The sequence below is a fragment of the Henckelia pumila genome, chromosome 2, assembly GCF_033568475.1.
Source record: "Henckelia pumila isolate YLH828 chromosome 2, ASM3356847v2, whole genome shotgun sequence".
NCBI classification, from domain to species: Eukaryota; Viridiplantae; Streptophyta; class Magnoliopsida; order Lamiales; family Gesneriaceae; genus Henckelia; species Henckelia pumila.
The window spans coordinates 33,699,924-33,712,245 of NC_133121.1; the positions used below are offsets into that span (position 1 = coordinate 33,699,924).

General features: G+C 33.2%; 1 protein-coding gene and 1 long non-coding RNA gene across 2 annotated transcripts; one reads left to right on the forward strand and one right to left on the reverse strand.

Annotated features, from left to right (window-relative positions):
- Window positions 1–2,410: 2,410 nt before the first annotated feature.
- On the reverse strand, window positions 2,411–9,136 carry LOC140877479 (uncharacterized). Its single transcript, XM_073281015.1, has 7 exons — window positions 8,941–9,136; window positions 8,059–8,184; window positions 6,035–6,945; window positions 5,751–5,844; window positions 3,919–5,628; window positions 2,587–3,833; window positions 2,411–2,470 (listed from the first exon to the last, which is right to left on the reverse strand). The coding sequence occupies exons 1-7, from the start codon at window positions 9,134–9,136 to the stop codon at window positions 2,411–2,413; spliced, it is 4,344 nt and encodes a 1,447-aa protein (XP_073137116.1).
- Window positions 9,137–9,757: 621 nt separating this feature from the next.
- Window positions 9,758–12,100, forward strand: LOC140884653 (uncharacterized). The gene is made up of 2 exons (XR_012150691.1): window positions 9,758–9,893; window positions 11,669–12,100. It is a non-coding gene; the product is annotated as an uncharacterized lncRNA (long non-coding RNA).
- Window positions 12,101–12,322: the final 222 nt, after the last annotated feature.

Here is a 12,322-nt window from a genome sequence, read left to right on the forward strand (position 1 = left end):
ACCACCTGGGAAGATGTAAGAATTATAAATTTTATATCGCAATAAGAGTTAGTAAGATCCTTGATGATATAGTTATCAGTAAGCATCAGAGTGCGCAGTGAAAGCTGGTTTGTTCCAACTCATGTGGGTGCAAAGTTGGAAAATTTAGCGTTGATCTGGTTTAAGGTATTCGAATCTAGTAAGCAAGTGTTGAATTTCGAGGACGAAATTCCGTTTAAGGGGGAAAGGAATTGTAGTACCTAAAAATCTAATCCACTAAATCACATGCATTAAACTTGATAAATATTAGGATTTATTATTTTTAAGTTTAATTGATTTAAATTCCTTATTTGAATTGCATGTTATTAAAATATTAATTATTTATTTAAAGGATTTTATTTTACTAACTATTAAATGAATTTTTTTAATTGTTTAAGTTTACTCATTTAAATTATTTTATTATACTACTTATTTGTTTTAAAGATTTTTAAAGGTTTAAGCATGCTTATTTAAATGACATAAATTATTTAGTTTATTCGTTTAAATGAGATTAACTATTTCGTTTACTTATTTAAAAAATATTACTCGAGCTTATGGATAGTATTTAAATTATTTTAACTATTAAACTTTTTTATTTAAATATTTTGACTATCCAACTTATTTATTTTAAATAACATAATTTTAACGGTTAACTACTTTAAATTATTTTAAATATCTAGCTTATTTATTTAAATCCTTTTTAATTGTTCAAATTATTTTAAAATTTTTTATTTTCGCTTGTGTATTTATTTAAATTGCTTTTAAACTTTAGCCTAGTTTGTTTGAATTATTTTTTTATCGCACTGTTTATTATTTAAATATTTTATTCATCTCTGTGATATCAAAATATTTAAGTATTGATTTTTATTTGCCTTAAATTCCTTTAAAGTACAGTTGCTCAAATATTTTAAGTTAATTATTCTGGGGATTTTTGAGTTCAGTTGCTTCCGGTTTCGGTTCTCGGTGAATAAAATTTAAGTATTTAATTCTTGAATTTTCAAATTTGAGTATTTGCGAAATCTGAGCCTAACACTTTTATTCGCACCATATGAAATACTGCACATTATATAATTTATACCTGCACACTTTAAATATACTAGCGGCCACGCACACGCGTTGCGTGTGTAACATAATAAATGAACATAATATATTGTTAACGTGTAATGATATAAATCTATTAATATGATACTTTATAAATAAAGAACAATATTATATGCATTAAAATATAAATATCAAACATGTAAGTAAAAGCTAAAGCCAATAATTAATGCACATGAAATACAATAGATCATTTACATTAATTAATTTTAGGATATAAAAACATATTACACAAAATCTAACAAATCATTATCTCTAAACCCCAATATATTAAAGTAATTAATTTATACAGGTAATAAGAGTAACTAATTTCACTAATATATCTTGAGCCAGCAAGTAAAATTTGAAGAACATTATTTGAGCAAAGAAGTATCAAAAATAATTTCTGCATAAAATAAAATGAGATTAGACATAAAATTTTTGTTAAATATAATTTTGCTATCTAAAATGCATGGAGTATTACCTGCTATATTTCAAGCTTACATTGTTCCTTGGTCTTTCTTGACTCGTATTGTTTATAGAACTGAAAGTATGATATTTTATAAAATCATGTGAAAGTAAAAAAGTTATTTATTGCATAGAATTGTTTAGCCAAATATTTTTTATTCATACCACTTTTATATCATCATCATTGGCAGATCTTGTCTTTTTTCTACATGCATGAATAATTATCAGTCAATGAATGTATAATATCAATGAATGTATAATATGATGTAGTGAGTTAGATTATTTTGAACAGTCCAATCATTTGTTATTCTTACTATATAATAATGTCATACCTAAATAGTGAACTTTCGTCGATCTGTCGTCTCGCTGATATGCCTTTCTACATGATATGCAAAAATAAATTTTCAACTAATCATGATAATTGTAGTGAAATGCAAGTAAAAGATCAAATAAAATAACAGACAATACCTCTGTTAGATCCCATCCTTCAATCCAAGCAATTTTTTTCGCGCTATTAAAAGTTAAAACATATAAAAATTATCATAAGTTTTTTCTACTGAAGTTGAAATTTATGTGACATTTATGAACTTACATATGTCTTCTTTGTTTTCGAAGAAATCTTAAAATCCACCTACCGAAGTCATAAGCACTTATTTGAAGAGTGGTTTTCCATCCCAAACAAATTATTTGCATTCTTCGAGGCTACAAATTTTATAAGTACGTGTTAAATTTAATATAACTTAACATTATAAATTATTCTTCAATTAAAAAATACGAAATAAAATAAAATGTGGGAAATATACTCTTTGTATCGGATAATTCAAATACAATCCACTTCTGGGATCTTCTAATGTGACGATACTTGTTGCATCAACATTGAAGCTTGTGGAAATGCTGAGGTGTATACCTGCACAACAACATAATGTATATGAGCATCGTAAAACTTTAAACACCAAATATTTTGCAACGAAATAAAAAATAAGAATGTCTCACAATTTTTTATGGATTATTTGGTAATAGTACTTCCTTGTAAACAACATTTTTAGTATATACACCAGAACGCCGCTCTAATTTTCCATCTTTTATCAGTAGTTTTGTGCGATCTTTCGAAACTCCTCTCGAAATTGCAACATATAGTTGACCATGGCTGAAGACATGATTACGCAGAAAAATACCGACAGTTGGAATTGTTTGACCCTGAGCTTTGTTTATTGTGAGAGCAAAACTCAATCTTACAGGGAACTGTTTGCGAGTCAACTCAAACGGCAATCCGGAATTATCTTCACTTTTCAAAGGCATTCGATGCAGAAAATAACTTGTACCCTTATGAGGTCCTGTTATAGTCTCTGCATCGATGAGATTTCTCCCTAGATTGCGACAAATTAACCTCGTCCCGTTACACAATCCAAGTTCGGGTGCCACATTTCTCAAAAGCATAATAGGACAACCAACTTTCAATACAATTCTATGCGGTGGCAAACCACTTGGATTAAGGGAGTTTAAAAACTCTTCTTGGAAAAGGTTGTTTTTATCTTCCTCAACAGTGTCCCAAGATGTGTACTCTATTTTTTCTCCAGGAAACTTTGAAATGAGGATCTCATTAATTTTATCCACGTCAACATTTTTGGGAGTGATAATGGCTCTACTGACCATATAGTTTGCATCATGCACATGTTGTACCATATTTGGGAAAATTGAATCAATCAGCTGATTGATCGATTGTTCACCTTCCCAAGGTATGATCATGGAATCCGGTATTTTTATAAAATCACCGCACACAGAATGTTGCAAGCCATCACCTATGCGCAACAATAATTGTGAGAACTCAATATCTTGTGTGGATCTCATATTTTGCTGTAGGTGTATAATATTCACTGAATTCCAAAATGTTGATTTTGAAATGCTTGCTGCAATTTGCTCTCGTATCGAGCCTCTCTTAACAACCGGTAACACTTGACGGAAGTCTCCACCAAAAACCATGGTTTTTCCTCCAAATGGAAATATGCATTCCATGATATCTTGAAAAGTTTTGTTCACAGATTCAAAAGCAAAACGATTGGCCATTGGAGCTTCATCCCATACTATAGCCGACGAACGTCTTATTAAATCAGCAAGATCTTTTTGCTTCTCAATTGTGCAAAGAGTTTCAGCCGTTGGTCTAAGTGGAATTTTAAGACGTGAATGAGCTGTTCTTCCACCTGGTAACAACGTTGCAGCTATTCCAGAAGTTGCAACGGCTATTACGATTTTACCATTCTTGCTTAGATGAGCTAATATAGAACGATATAAAAAAGTTTTCCCAGTTCCTCCTGGACCATCTATGAAAAAAAAGTTTTGATTGATTGCACATAATACATCCAACGATAGAGTCGAAGGCCAACCTTTGTTCAGAATTCAGAAACTGGATAGATCTTAAATCTTCATCTGAGACTTGAATAGAAAGCTCATCTTCAATTATCCTAGGAAGTGGCAAGTCATCAAAAAACTCTACACTTATTGATGGCAAGTCAAAATCTTCGAACTTTTTATTGTACTGATGTAATAATCTGCGTATTTCAAGCAACAATTTATTTGTGATGAAATAATCATTTGATGAAGTCGACCGGCCATAATCCTGGGACATGTATGGATGAAATTCATTCCAAAGCTCTCGAACTCGTGTCGGCTGACAAAAGACCAATATGGAGACAAATAATCTTCGTAATGATGATGGCATTTTTATAGAACACGCTTCTTGCATACATTGACGAACATAATCATCATGTTGAAGTAGTCCTCGACGTTCAGCTGCCTCTTTGAATGTTGGACACATGATGTCATTGATGGTCATTAGTTCTTCAAAAGACGTCGGACCTCTAATATGATTTAAAAGAATACGTAGATAGAACCTTTCACCTTGAGATGGTGACACGACATATATCCTTCCTACAACCTTATTATATCCAGTTCTTCGAACCCATTTCCTTTGATTTTGTATCCACCTATAATATTGTGGGAATTCATGATACAAATATTTCCCCCTCAGCTCTGGAGAACAATTCATTTTGAAGAACTCTGTGAGCATAGTCATTGAGTTACCATCATTTGCAAGTATATCACTTACGTGTTGTTGTGAATTGAAACTAACTGTCTGCTGATTTGGTAAATGTATTTGCAGTCTGATTACTGATGGATACATCCTACTAAGCTCATAGGAATAAAGTCTCCATAATGCCTCAGGTGCACAAATCCATCTTCCATCTACGTATTGTTGTATTTCGTCAGAGTTCTGTACATTACGTAATTCCAATGCGACTCTATCAGGTCCTTTATGAATATATTTATATATATATTTCACACATTTTATCCCACCGCATACTTCAACATTTATATGACAATCATACTTCATCAAGAGCCAAGAATTATATGGAACAACCCAACTATTATCAATCATTACATGACCATTAGCGGTTCTCATAACCGGAGGTCCTTCACGTCTCTGATATACAGGGTATGAATCATTTCCTCGAGTAGTGTATGGCGCAAATGGTTTGGGAAATTTCTTTTTACAAATACCATCTGACATGCATGGACTATTAGGATTGAATAATCCACACAGTCCATGTATCATGTGGTTGGTAACTGCTTCAAAAAGATTGGGTTCCTCAGTTCTTGATGGTATTTCAGCACGAACAACTAAATCGAAGTCATCCGAAGTACGTAGTTTGTCAATGCTTTCAAATATAACCAACATGTGAACATGAGGCATTCCTCTCTTTTGGAACTCGATGACATATGAATATGAGATAACCTTTCCTAAAACCCCTTTCTCGACAATATCTTTTTTAAATTCTTCAAACTTTGCTCTGAATACCCTTGTTATCAAATCAGGACGGTCTTGAGGTTGTTGTCCAGGTAGTAGTTGATCTTTTATTTCATTCCAATGTGGATTGCATGTCATTGTCAACATTAAATCTGGCTTTCCATATGTTTGTACCAGAGTCATGGCATCTTGATATCTTTGGTACATGTCACGTGGACTACCGGTGAAGGATGAAGGAAGCACAATCCGACGACCAATATTTCCTACAGTATATATGGTCATTATATTATACATATGAAGTGATAATTCATGTCTATGATGTTAGTGTCTAATTTGAAACAATTATAATGTTGAACGTGATATTTTCATAATCACTGTAATATACCTGCATTATTTTCACCAGCATCTAGACAATCTTGCAGTCCTTGATAAAGCTCTGATCGAATATTATGTTGATTTGTTCGTATCCACCTTAGTCTCTGCGTCTCAATTTTCACATAGTTATCAACCACATATTGTTGCAGTAAGCGTCCTCCGCGAAGTAATAACGATACAGAATTTGTTCGTATATGATATATATGTTTATTTGAACAATGAGATTAGTAATATATATATATAATTTATGATTTCAATATTCATATAAATTTAGTGTAATTTTTTATTTCTAACCTGTAGGATGAAGGCGTAGTATTCTAAGCATGTCAATCGAGTTCCATCTACATTGCGACTATTTATATCCCATCCATATGTACCATATGGCAAGAGAAGAGGATATTGTAAAGGATCATAATAGCCAGCAATATCTTGAATATTTGTAAGACGTCCATTGACACCTTGAACTACAATATCCCTACCATTCAAATTTTCTAAACCTTCATTATCCGCAATAACTGCTGCAACTTCAGATGCTGTTGGAAGACAATATTGTCGCTGGTGTGAATTTTGTTGCTTGATGATTAGTGTGCATGAAGGTATGTCTTGACGTTGACCTATTTGTCGAAATACATGAACAAATGGATTGTACCGATCAAGAATACTTTGTATCTTTACCAACAAATCTCGTCTGAGTTCTTGGTTTTCTAGAAGTCGGTTGTCTATTTCATGATCTGTATCAACAATCCACATCTGCAAATATCTTGGCCTACTATTTACATTAGGCAAAAGACTTCCAATCGAGTGATATATTGTACCTTGGGCTCGAAACACATAAATCCCATTTGAGCCAGTTGCCAAAGCCTCATCTATAGTAACTCCCATTGATGTGAAGGAGAAAACATGATTGTAGGACCGTATGTATTGCCTGAAGTGTCTGCCTTCTTCGTTTTCCAATTCAAACAAATGTCGTAGTTCAATTGGTGATGGTATTAGATCCAGTTTTATACGTCCATTTCTACAACAGTGTTGGGATGTTTCACCATGAAATAATAAAGCTTGACAGTATAGACAAATAGTTGGATTAGGCAATAGGAATCGATCATGTGATTGAACCTCTTCAAAATTCCTAGCTAGATTATGATATCGTCGTGGGCGTCGACGTCGATGCAATGAGTTTTCATTCCTATTTGGAACAGCATGATTGCCTATATTCGCATGAATTTATCATATTGAGGAAGAGAAAAATTTGTCAGAATAAGAATGTTTATAAGGATGTGAGTTTATTATGTTTTGATATTTATTGAACAAATACAAATCATATATATCATATATAATATATAGTTCTTGTGCATGATGCAGGGATATTTACCGCTAATATTGTTTGATTGTACTTATATTTGTTTTTTTCATATTGTATAATACTGTTTTATGATAACCAAGTTTGTTCATTTTGCTTTTTCCAAAAAAAATGTTTATTTTGCATATCCAAATGTTTTTGTAAAATTTATTATTTTCCAATGTCATAATTTTCATAAAAAATGGATCTTCAGTGTACTGAAAAAACCTGTTCAAAAATCCAAATGTGAGACACTCTATGTTTTTCAGTTCAATTTTGGATATTGAGCTTCATATTTAGTTTTTTAAAATTTAGAATAATTTTTTTAAAATAATAATGGTGTTTGTTATTGATTCTTATCTTCTTCTAATTCCCATGTTCTTCTGTTCGGATATTGAAATAAATTACTTATTGGTTTTAATTTTTAAATTCTTATGTTCTTCTTGGTTGGATATGCGCATATCTTGATGAATATAGTTTTTTAGGATTTTCTTATGTGCATATTATTTTGTAAAATAATATACATTTATTGAATCCATGAATAAACATTAATTGGTTTTTTAATGTAATTAATTTATGCAATAAACAGTGAATCAAAATTTAATATTAATCGTAAATCAAGGAAATGGTGGTTAAATATGAAACTTTTGATATCTAAATACACACACATATATATGAAACGTTTGAAGAAACACATAATATATAGATGTGATGAATATGTGATAAATTAAAATGATTAATTATTTTGTAATTAAATGAGAATAAGCTATACGTACCTTCTTGTTGATGTAGGGATTCAATATTACTTGAACTTGTGTTGCCGATTTCAAAAGTTGAGTTGTTTGGATTATATGTTGTTGGGCATACTCGAGAGGTTTGCTGAACTGTACTTGAGTAATGAATAATGATATATTGTCAATAATTTTTTATTATTTCAATTGAAAATGAAGATATAAATAAAAATATATAGATAAAATATTACCTTCTTGATGTGGAGGTTGAAGATGACTTGTGCTTGTGTTGCCAATTTCGAAGGTGGAGTTATTGGTGTTGTAAGTGACTGGGCATAATCGAGAAGATATGTGTTGTCCCGAATTCGAAGCATGACCTACAAATGTGAATAAGTAATTATATATTAATTTCATCATTTCCAGAATATATAAATAAATAAAAATGGATTTATGTTATGTAAAATATGTACATATTACTATGTAGGCAATTAAAACCGTAGTCTCTATTACGAAGCATTTTACACTGTCCACGAAATAGATGCACATAGTCATCATATTTATGAGAAAATAAAAGTAAATTTAATATATAATATAATTTTCCAAATAAATTTTGAGTTCTATTATCATAAAGCATCTCATTTTATAAAGCATCTCATTTCATTTACTACAATGCAAATATGACTCCGTGTCCAAAGTGTAGAAATTACAGCAGTGGGAAATTTTAAATATTATCTCATTTCAATTTTTTTATATTTTTTTCTTTGGACTAATAAATAATATTAGAAAGAGGTTAAATCATTGTAGCAAACAAATTATTAACAAATGAATAAAAAATGAAATGAAAATAATAAATTTTGAAATTTTCATGGCCGAGGTTTATGAACCATAAAACACCTTTTAAAAAAAATCGCAATCTAAAATACTTGATAATTGTACCAGTTATACACAAATATATATCTATTTTTGAATAAATTCCTGATTGGTGTCAAACAATAAATCTAATACCTTGAATTGTATTTCAAAATCCAAACTTCTAAAACCATACATTCATTAAAAAAAATGCAATATTTTTCTCTAGAAATTGTATGTGTACGTGCCTCCAGAGGAGAAAATAAAATAATTAATGAAACTACCTTGGTTGATTGTAGGAAAATTATTTGAAGTTGACGCATTCACGGATTCGTTTCGACGTCTTCGGTAATATTCACGGCGGCGTGCAAGTCGATCTTCTTGTTGTCCATCGCGTCTCATTGAAGTTAATCTATTATTTGTAAGAACTCGAACACGATGTCGCCTAGTGCTTTCGATATTCCATCCCATGGAAGACATTTTCTATAATATTTGAGTAAGGCAAATGAAAAGTTCCGTACAGTAAGGCTTCAAATGCTACTGGAGTTCAGTTAACTAAAATGAAGAGCAAGAATGAATGGTTTTTTTGTTGGTGGGGTTGAAGAAGCAGTGACTGCGAGGAGTGGGAGAGAACGTGCATGTCGGTTGTTCATATAACTTTGAAGAATTGTACTTAGAATTGTACTTAAATGCACGTACAAAAAAATCAGTTGAGAATGAGTGGAAGAGAACATGGGTATTGGAGTTGAAAGAGTTTTTAAATTTACTGAATAATCCATAGAAGTTTTTTTTTTAATTGTTGATATGAGGGTATATTTGGCCGATCACATAAAAATACCAAATAAGTTACTATCACTTCCTCTTGCTTTATTAAATAGTAAGAGATACATATATATATATATATATATATATATATATATGGACCGGCCCAATAGGGATTTGCACTTACCCAATTTCATCGGCCATTAAAATTTTCCTCAGGCCCATTCTCGCCCATATATACATTACCCCTTCCCCAATACTTTAGCCGATACAGACCTCCTTCCATCTCCATTTTTCATTCTCTCGATGGACACTTCCCCCTCATCTCCTCCAGCACCTTCGGTCGCCGCCAGCTACTCTCTCCCGGCGAAATTTCCCTTCCAGGCGAGCTACACGAGTTTCACCTCTCCTCCTTCAGCTCGATTTCCAGCCGCCGAGCTTCCCCTCCCTGCTCTTTTCTTATTTTCTGGTTAAGGCAAGAATATAGGTTTTCTTTGGCCACCGAGTAGACTATTATGATTGTGTGCTTGATTTTTTGCTTGCATTTCGTTTATTTCGGATTAGGGATAGCATTTCGAAATTTTTGCTGATTTCCTTGTTGGTCTGTGCGAACCTGTGATCGTGTGTGTCTATTTGAGCAGCGTTTTTGGGCTTTCTTTGGTGTGTCCTTCTTGCTCATGACTGGAATAACTAGTGTCTCTTGTGTTGATTTCGATGGTTCTTGCGAGTTTCGCTTACTGCTAAGCCCCCCTGTTTTTGTGTCCCTTGCGTTATGTTTGAGAACGTGTTGTTGAGACGTAGCTCACATGGTAGCACCTTGGTTGTGTGAAATGGTTAGCAAATATTGAGGCGAGGGGCAGTTGATCTTAGGTGGAAGGAATTGGGTTTTCTGGGGCTGGGTAGGGTCTTTCTCGGGCTGGGAATTTGGCTTGTTAGTGAAGGGGCCGATTGTTTGGGTGAGGTTTAAGGGTCAGTCCTATGGCAGAGTTAGCTTCTCGAGCTGTGAATTGGTTCAAGGGCAGGGGATAAACTTGAGCTGGGGTATTGGCTTGTGAGGAAGTCAGTCTTTAGGGTTGTGCGAGTCTAGCGAGTGGTCTAGGACCTAGTTTAAAGGTTGTTAACATGGGTGATTGGGGTCTGTCCGTTTATGATTGAGTAAAACAGTGTTAAACTCGAGTTTTGGTCAAGGGCTCGGGTTTGGAAATAATCTAGGATGATGGGGAAACGTTGCTTCAAGCGGGAACCATTTCGGTTAATGTTTGGTTGAGTTCTAGGCTATTTAATTTTAAGACACATAATATAGTTGCTAAGCGATTGCTGCCCAGGAATACTTGTGCGAGAAATTATTGGATAAGGTTTATACCTCGAGGATGACTTCCTAGTTAAGTATAGAGTGCATGTGAACCGTGTTTTCAAGCGGAAGTCATTTTGATTAAGAGCTGAGTAATTAAGTTATAACCTGTACAAGTGGGTTGCTCGGGATACGTCCTAAATGCCAAAAAGTAAAGTCTAGACTCTTAGATATGGTTTGCCACCTAAATCACAATCTTTGTCAACCATCTTTCATCATTTATTTGTGAATCGAGTAATCGAATAAATATTTTCAATGAAAATCATTTCCATAATATGCATGCTAAGTTCTTATATAAAGTCAAGAAAGAATGAAAGAAAGTATTTTTATGAACGTAGTGAGATAGTTGTGACTATAGAAAAGTATGGGTTTGGACGAGTTGGGAGACGTTCTAACTTTCCTTATCAAATTTATGGGTTTTGACGAGTTGGGAGAAATCCTGATTTCCCTTACCAAGTATGGGTTTGGACGAGTTGGGAGAAATCCTGGCTTCCCTTACCAAGTATGGGCAAGACGAGTTGGGGGTTATCCTGACTTCCTTGCGGCATAGTGCACTGCAGCCATTATCATGATCGAAAATTTTAATTTAATATAAATATATATCTTCGGATCGTCCGAACCCTGACTTCGGACCGTCCGACAGGCAGTCAGCCACAGAGACAGCAGGATTGGAAAATTGATAGGATGTTAATTATCACTATTTTAGTTTAAAAGTGTGAGTTATGTGTGAGTTCATTGCATGCAATAAGTCTCATTCTCTTTTATCATTCAGCTTGTCTGAGTAAGTTCCAAAGTATTATAAGTACAGTATTTTAAGTACTTCCGCATGTATTTTAAACCCTTGTTGCTTCACCATATTTTTGCTGAGTCTTTAGGCTCACTACATCTACTTTGTGCAGGTTAGTTCATTTTTGAGATCAAGAGGCAGGACTATCGAGTGGACCGCGATGCGGGCACGGCACACCCCTCCGACCTATGCTTGTCTTTCGCAGGGATTAATATAACTTAAATGTTTAGTATAAGTACAGTATTTTAAGTACTTCCGCATGTATTTTAAACCCTTGTTGCTTCACCATATTTTTGCTGAGTCTTTAGGCTCACTACATCTACTTTGTGCAGGTTAGTTCATTTTTGAGATCGAGAGGCAGGACTATCGAGTGGACCGCGATGCGGGCACGGCACACCCCTCCGACCTATGCTTGTCTTTCGCAGAGATTAATATAACTTAAATGTTTAGAAGTAGTTATTTTTTTTTATTGTGGAGTAAATGTAATTGTATAAACTTGTAGATTTTAAATCATGGAATGTAAATCCGTTAACCCTTTTTTTTTTTTTACTGCTGGCTGGGGTTGGTTCTATTAGGTAAGCTAGTGTTGTTCGTGTTATGATTTTCTGTCTGGTGTTTATTTCTTTTTAGTTTGTTGTCTGTGACAGGTGGCTTTGAATATAAATAGATAGGTCATGCCGAAATTTTTGAAAAATTCGCATTTTCTTTATTAATTAATTTAAAATAGAGGTCAGGGTCGTTTCACGACGTCTTTTTATTTTTATTT

What these genes read in the sequence shown, in the direction of transcription:
- LOC140877479 (XM_073281015.1), bottom strand. Translation starts at nt 9,136, where the DNA reads ATGTCTTCCATGGGATGGAATATCGAAAGCACTAGGCGACATCGTGTT. An exon ending in TCAACCTCCACATCAAGAAG is followed by an intron (nt 6,946 to 8,058) that starts GTAATATTTTAT and finishes ATGCGAATATAG; the next exon opens with GCAATCATGCTGTTCCAAAT. An exon ending in TGCTGGTGAAAATAATGCAG is followed by an intron (nt 5,629 to 5,750) that starts GTATATTACAGT and finishes TATATACTGTAG; the next exon opens with GAAATATTGGTCGTCGGATT.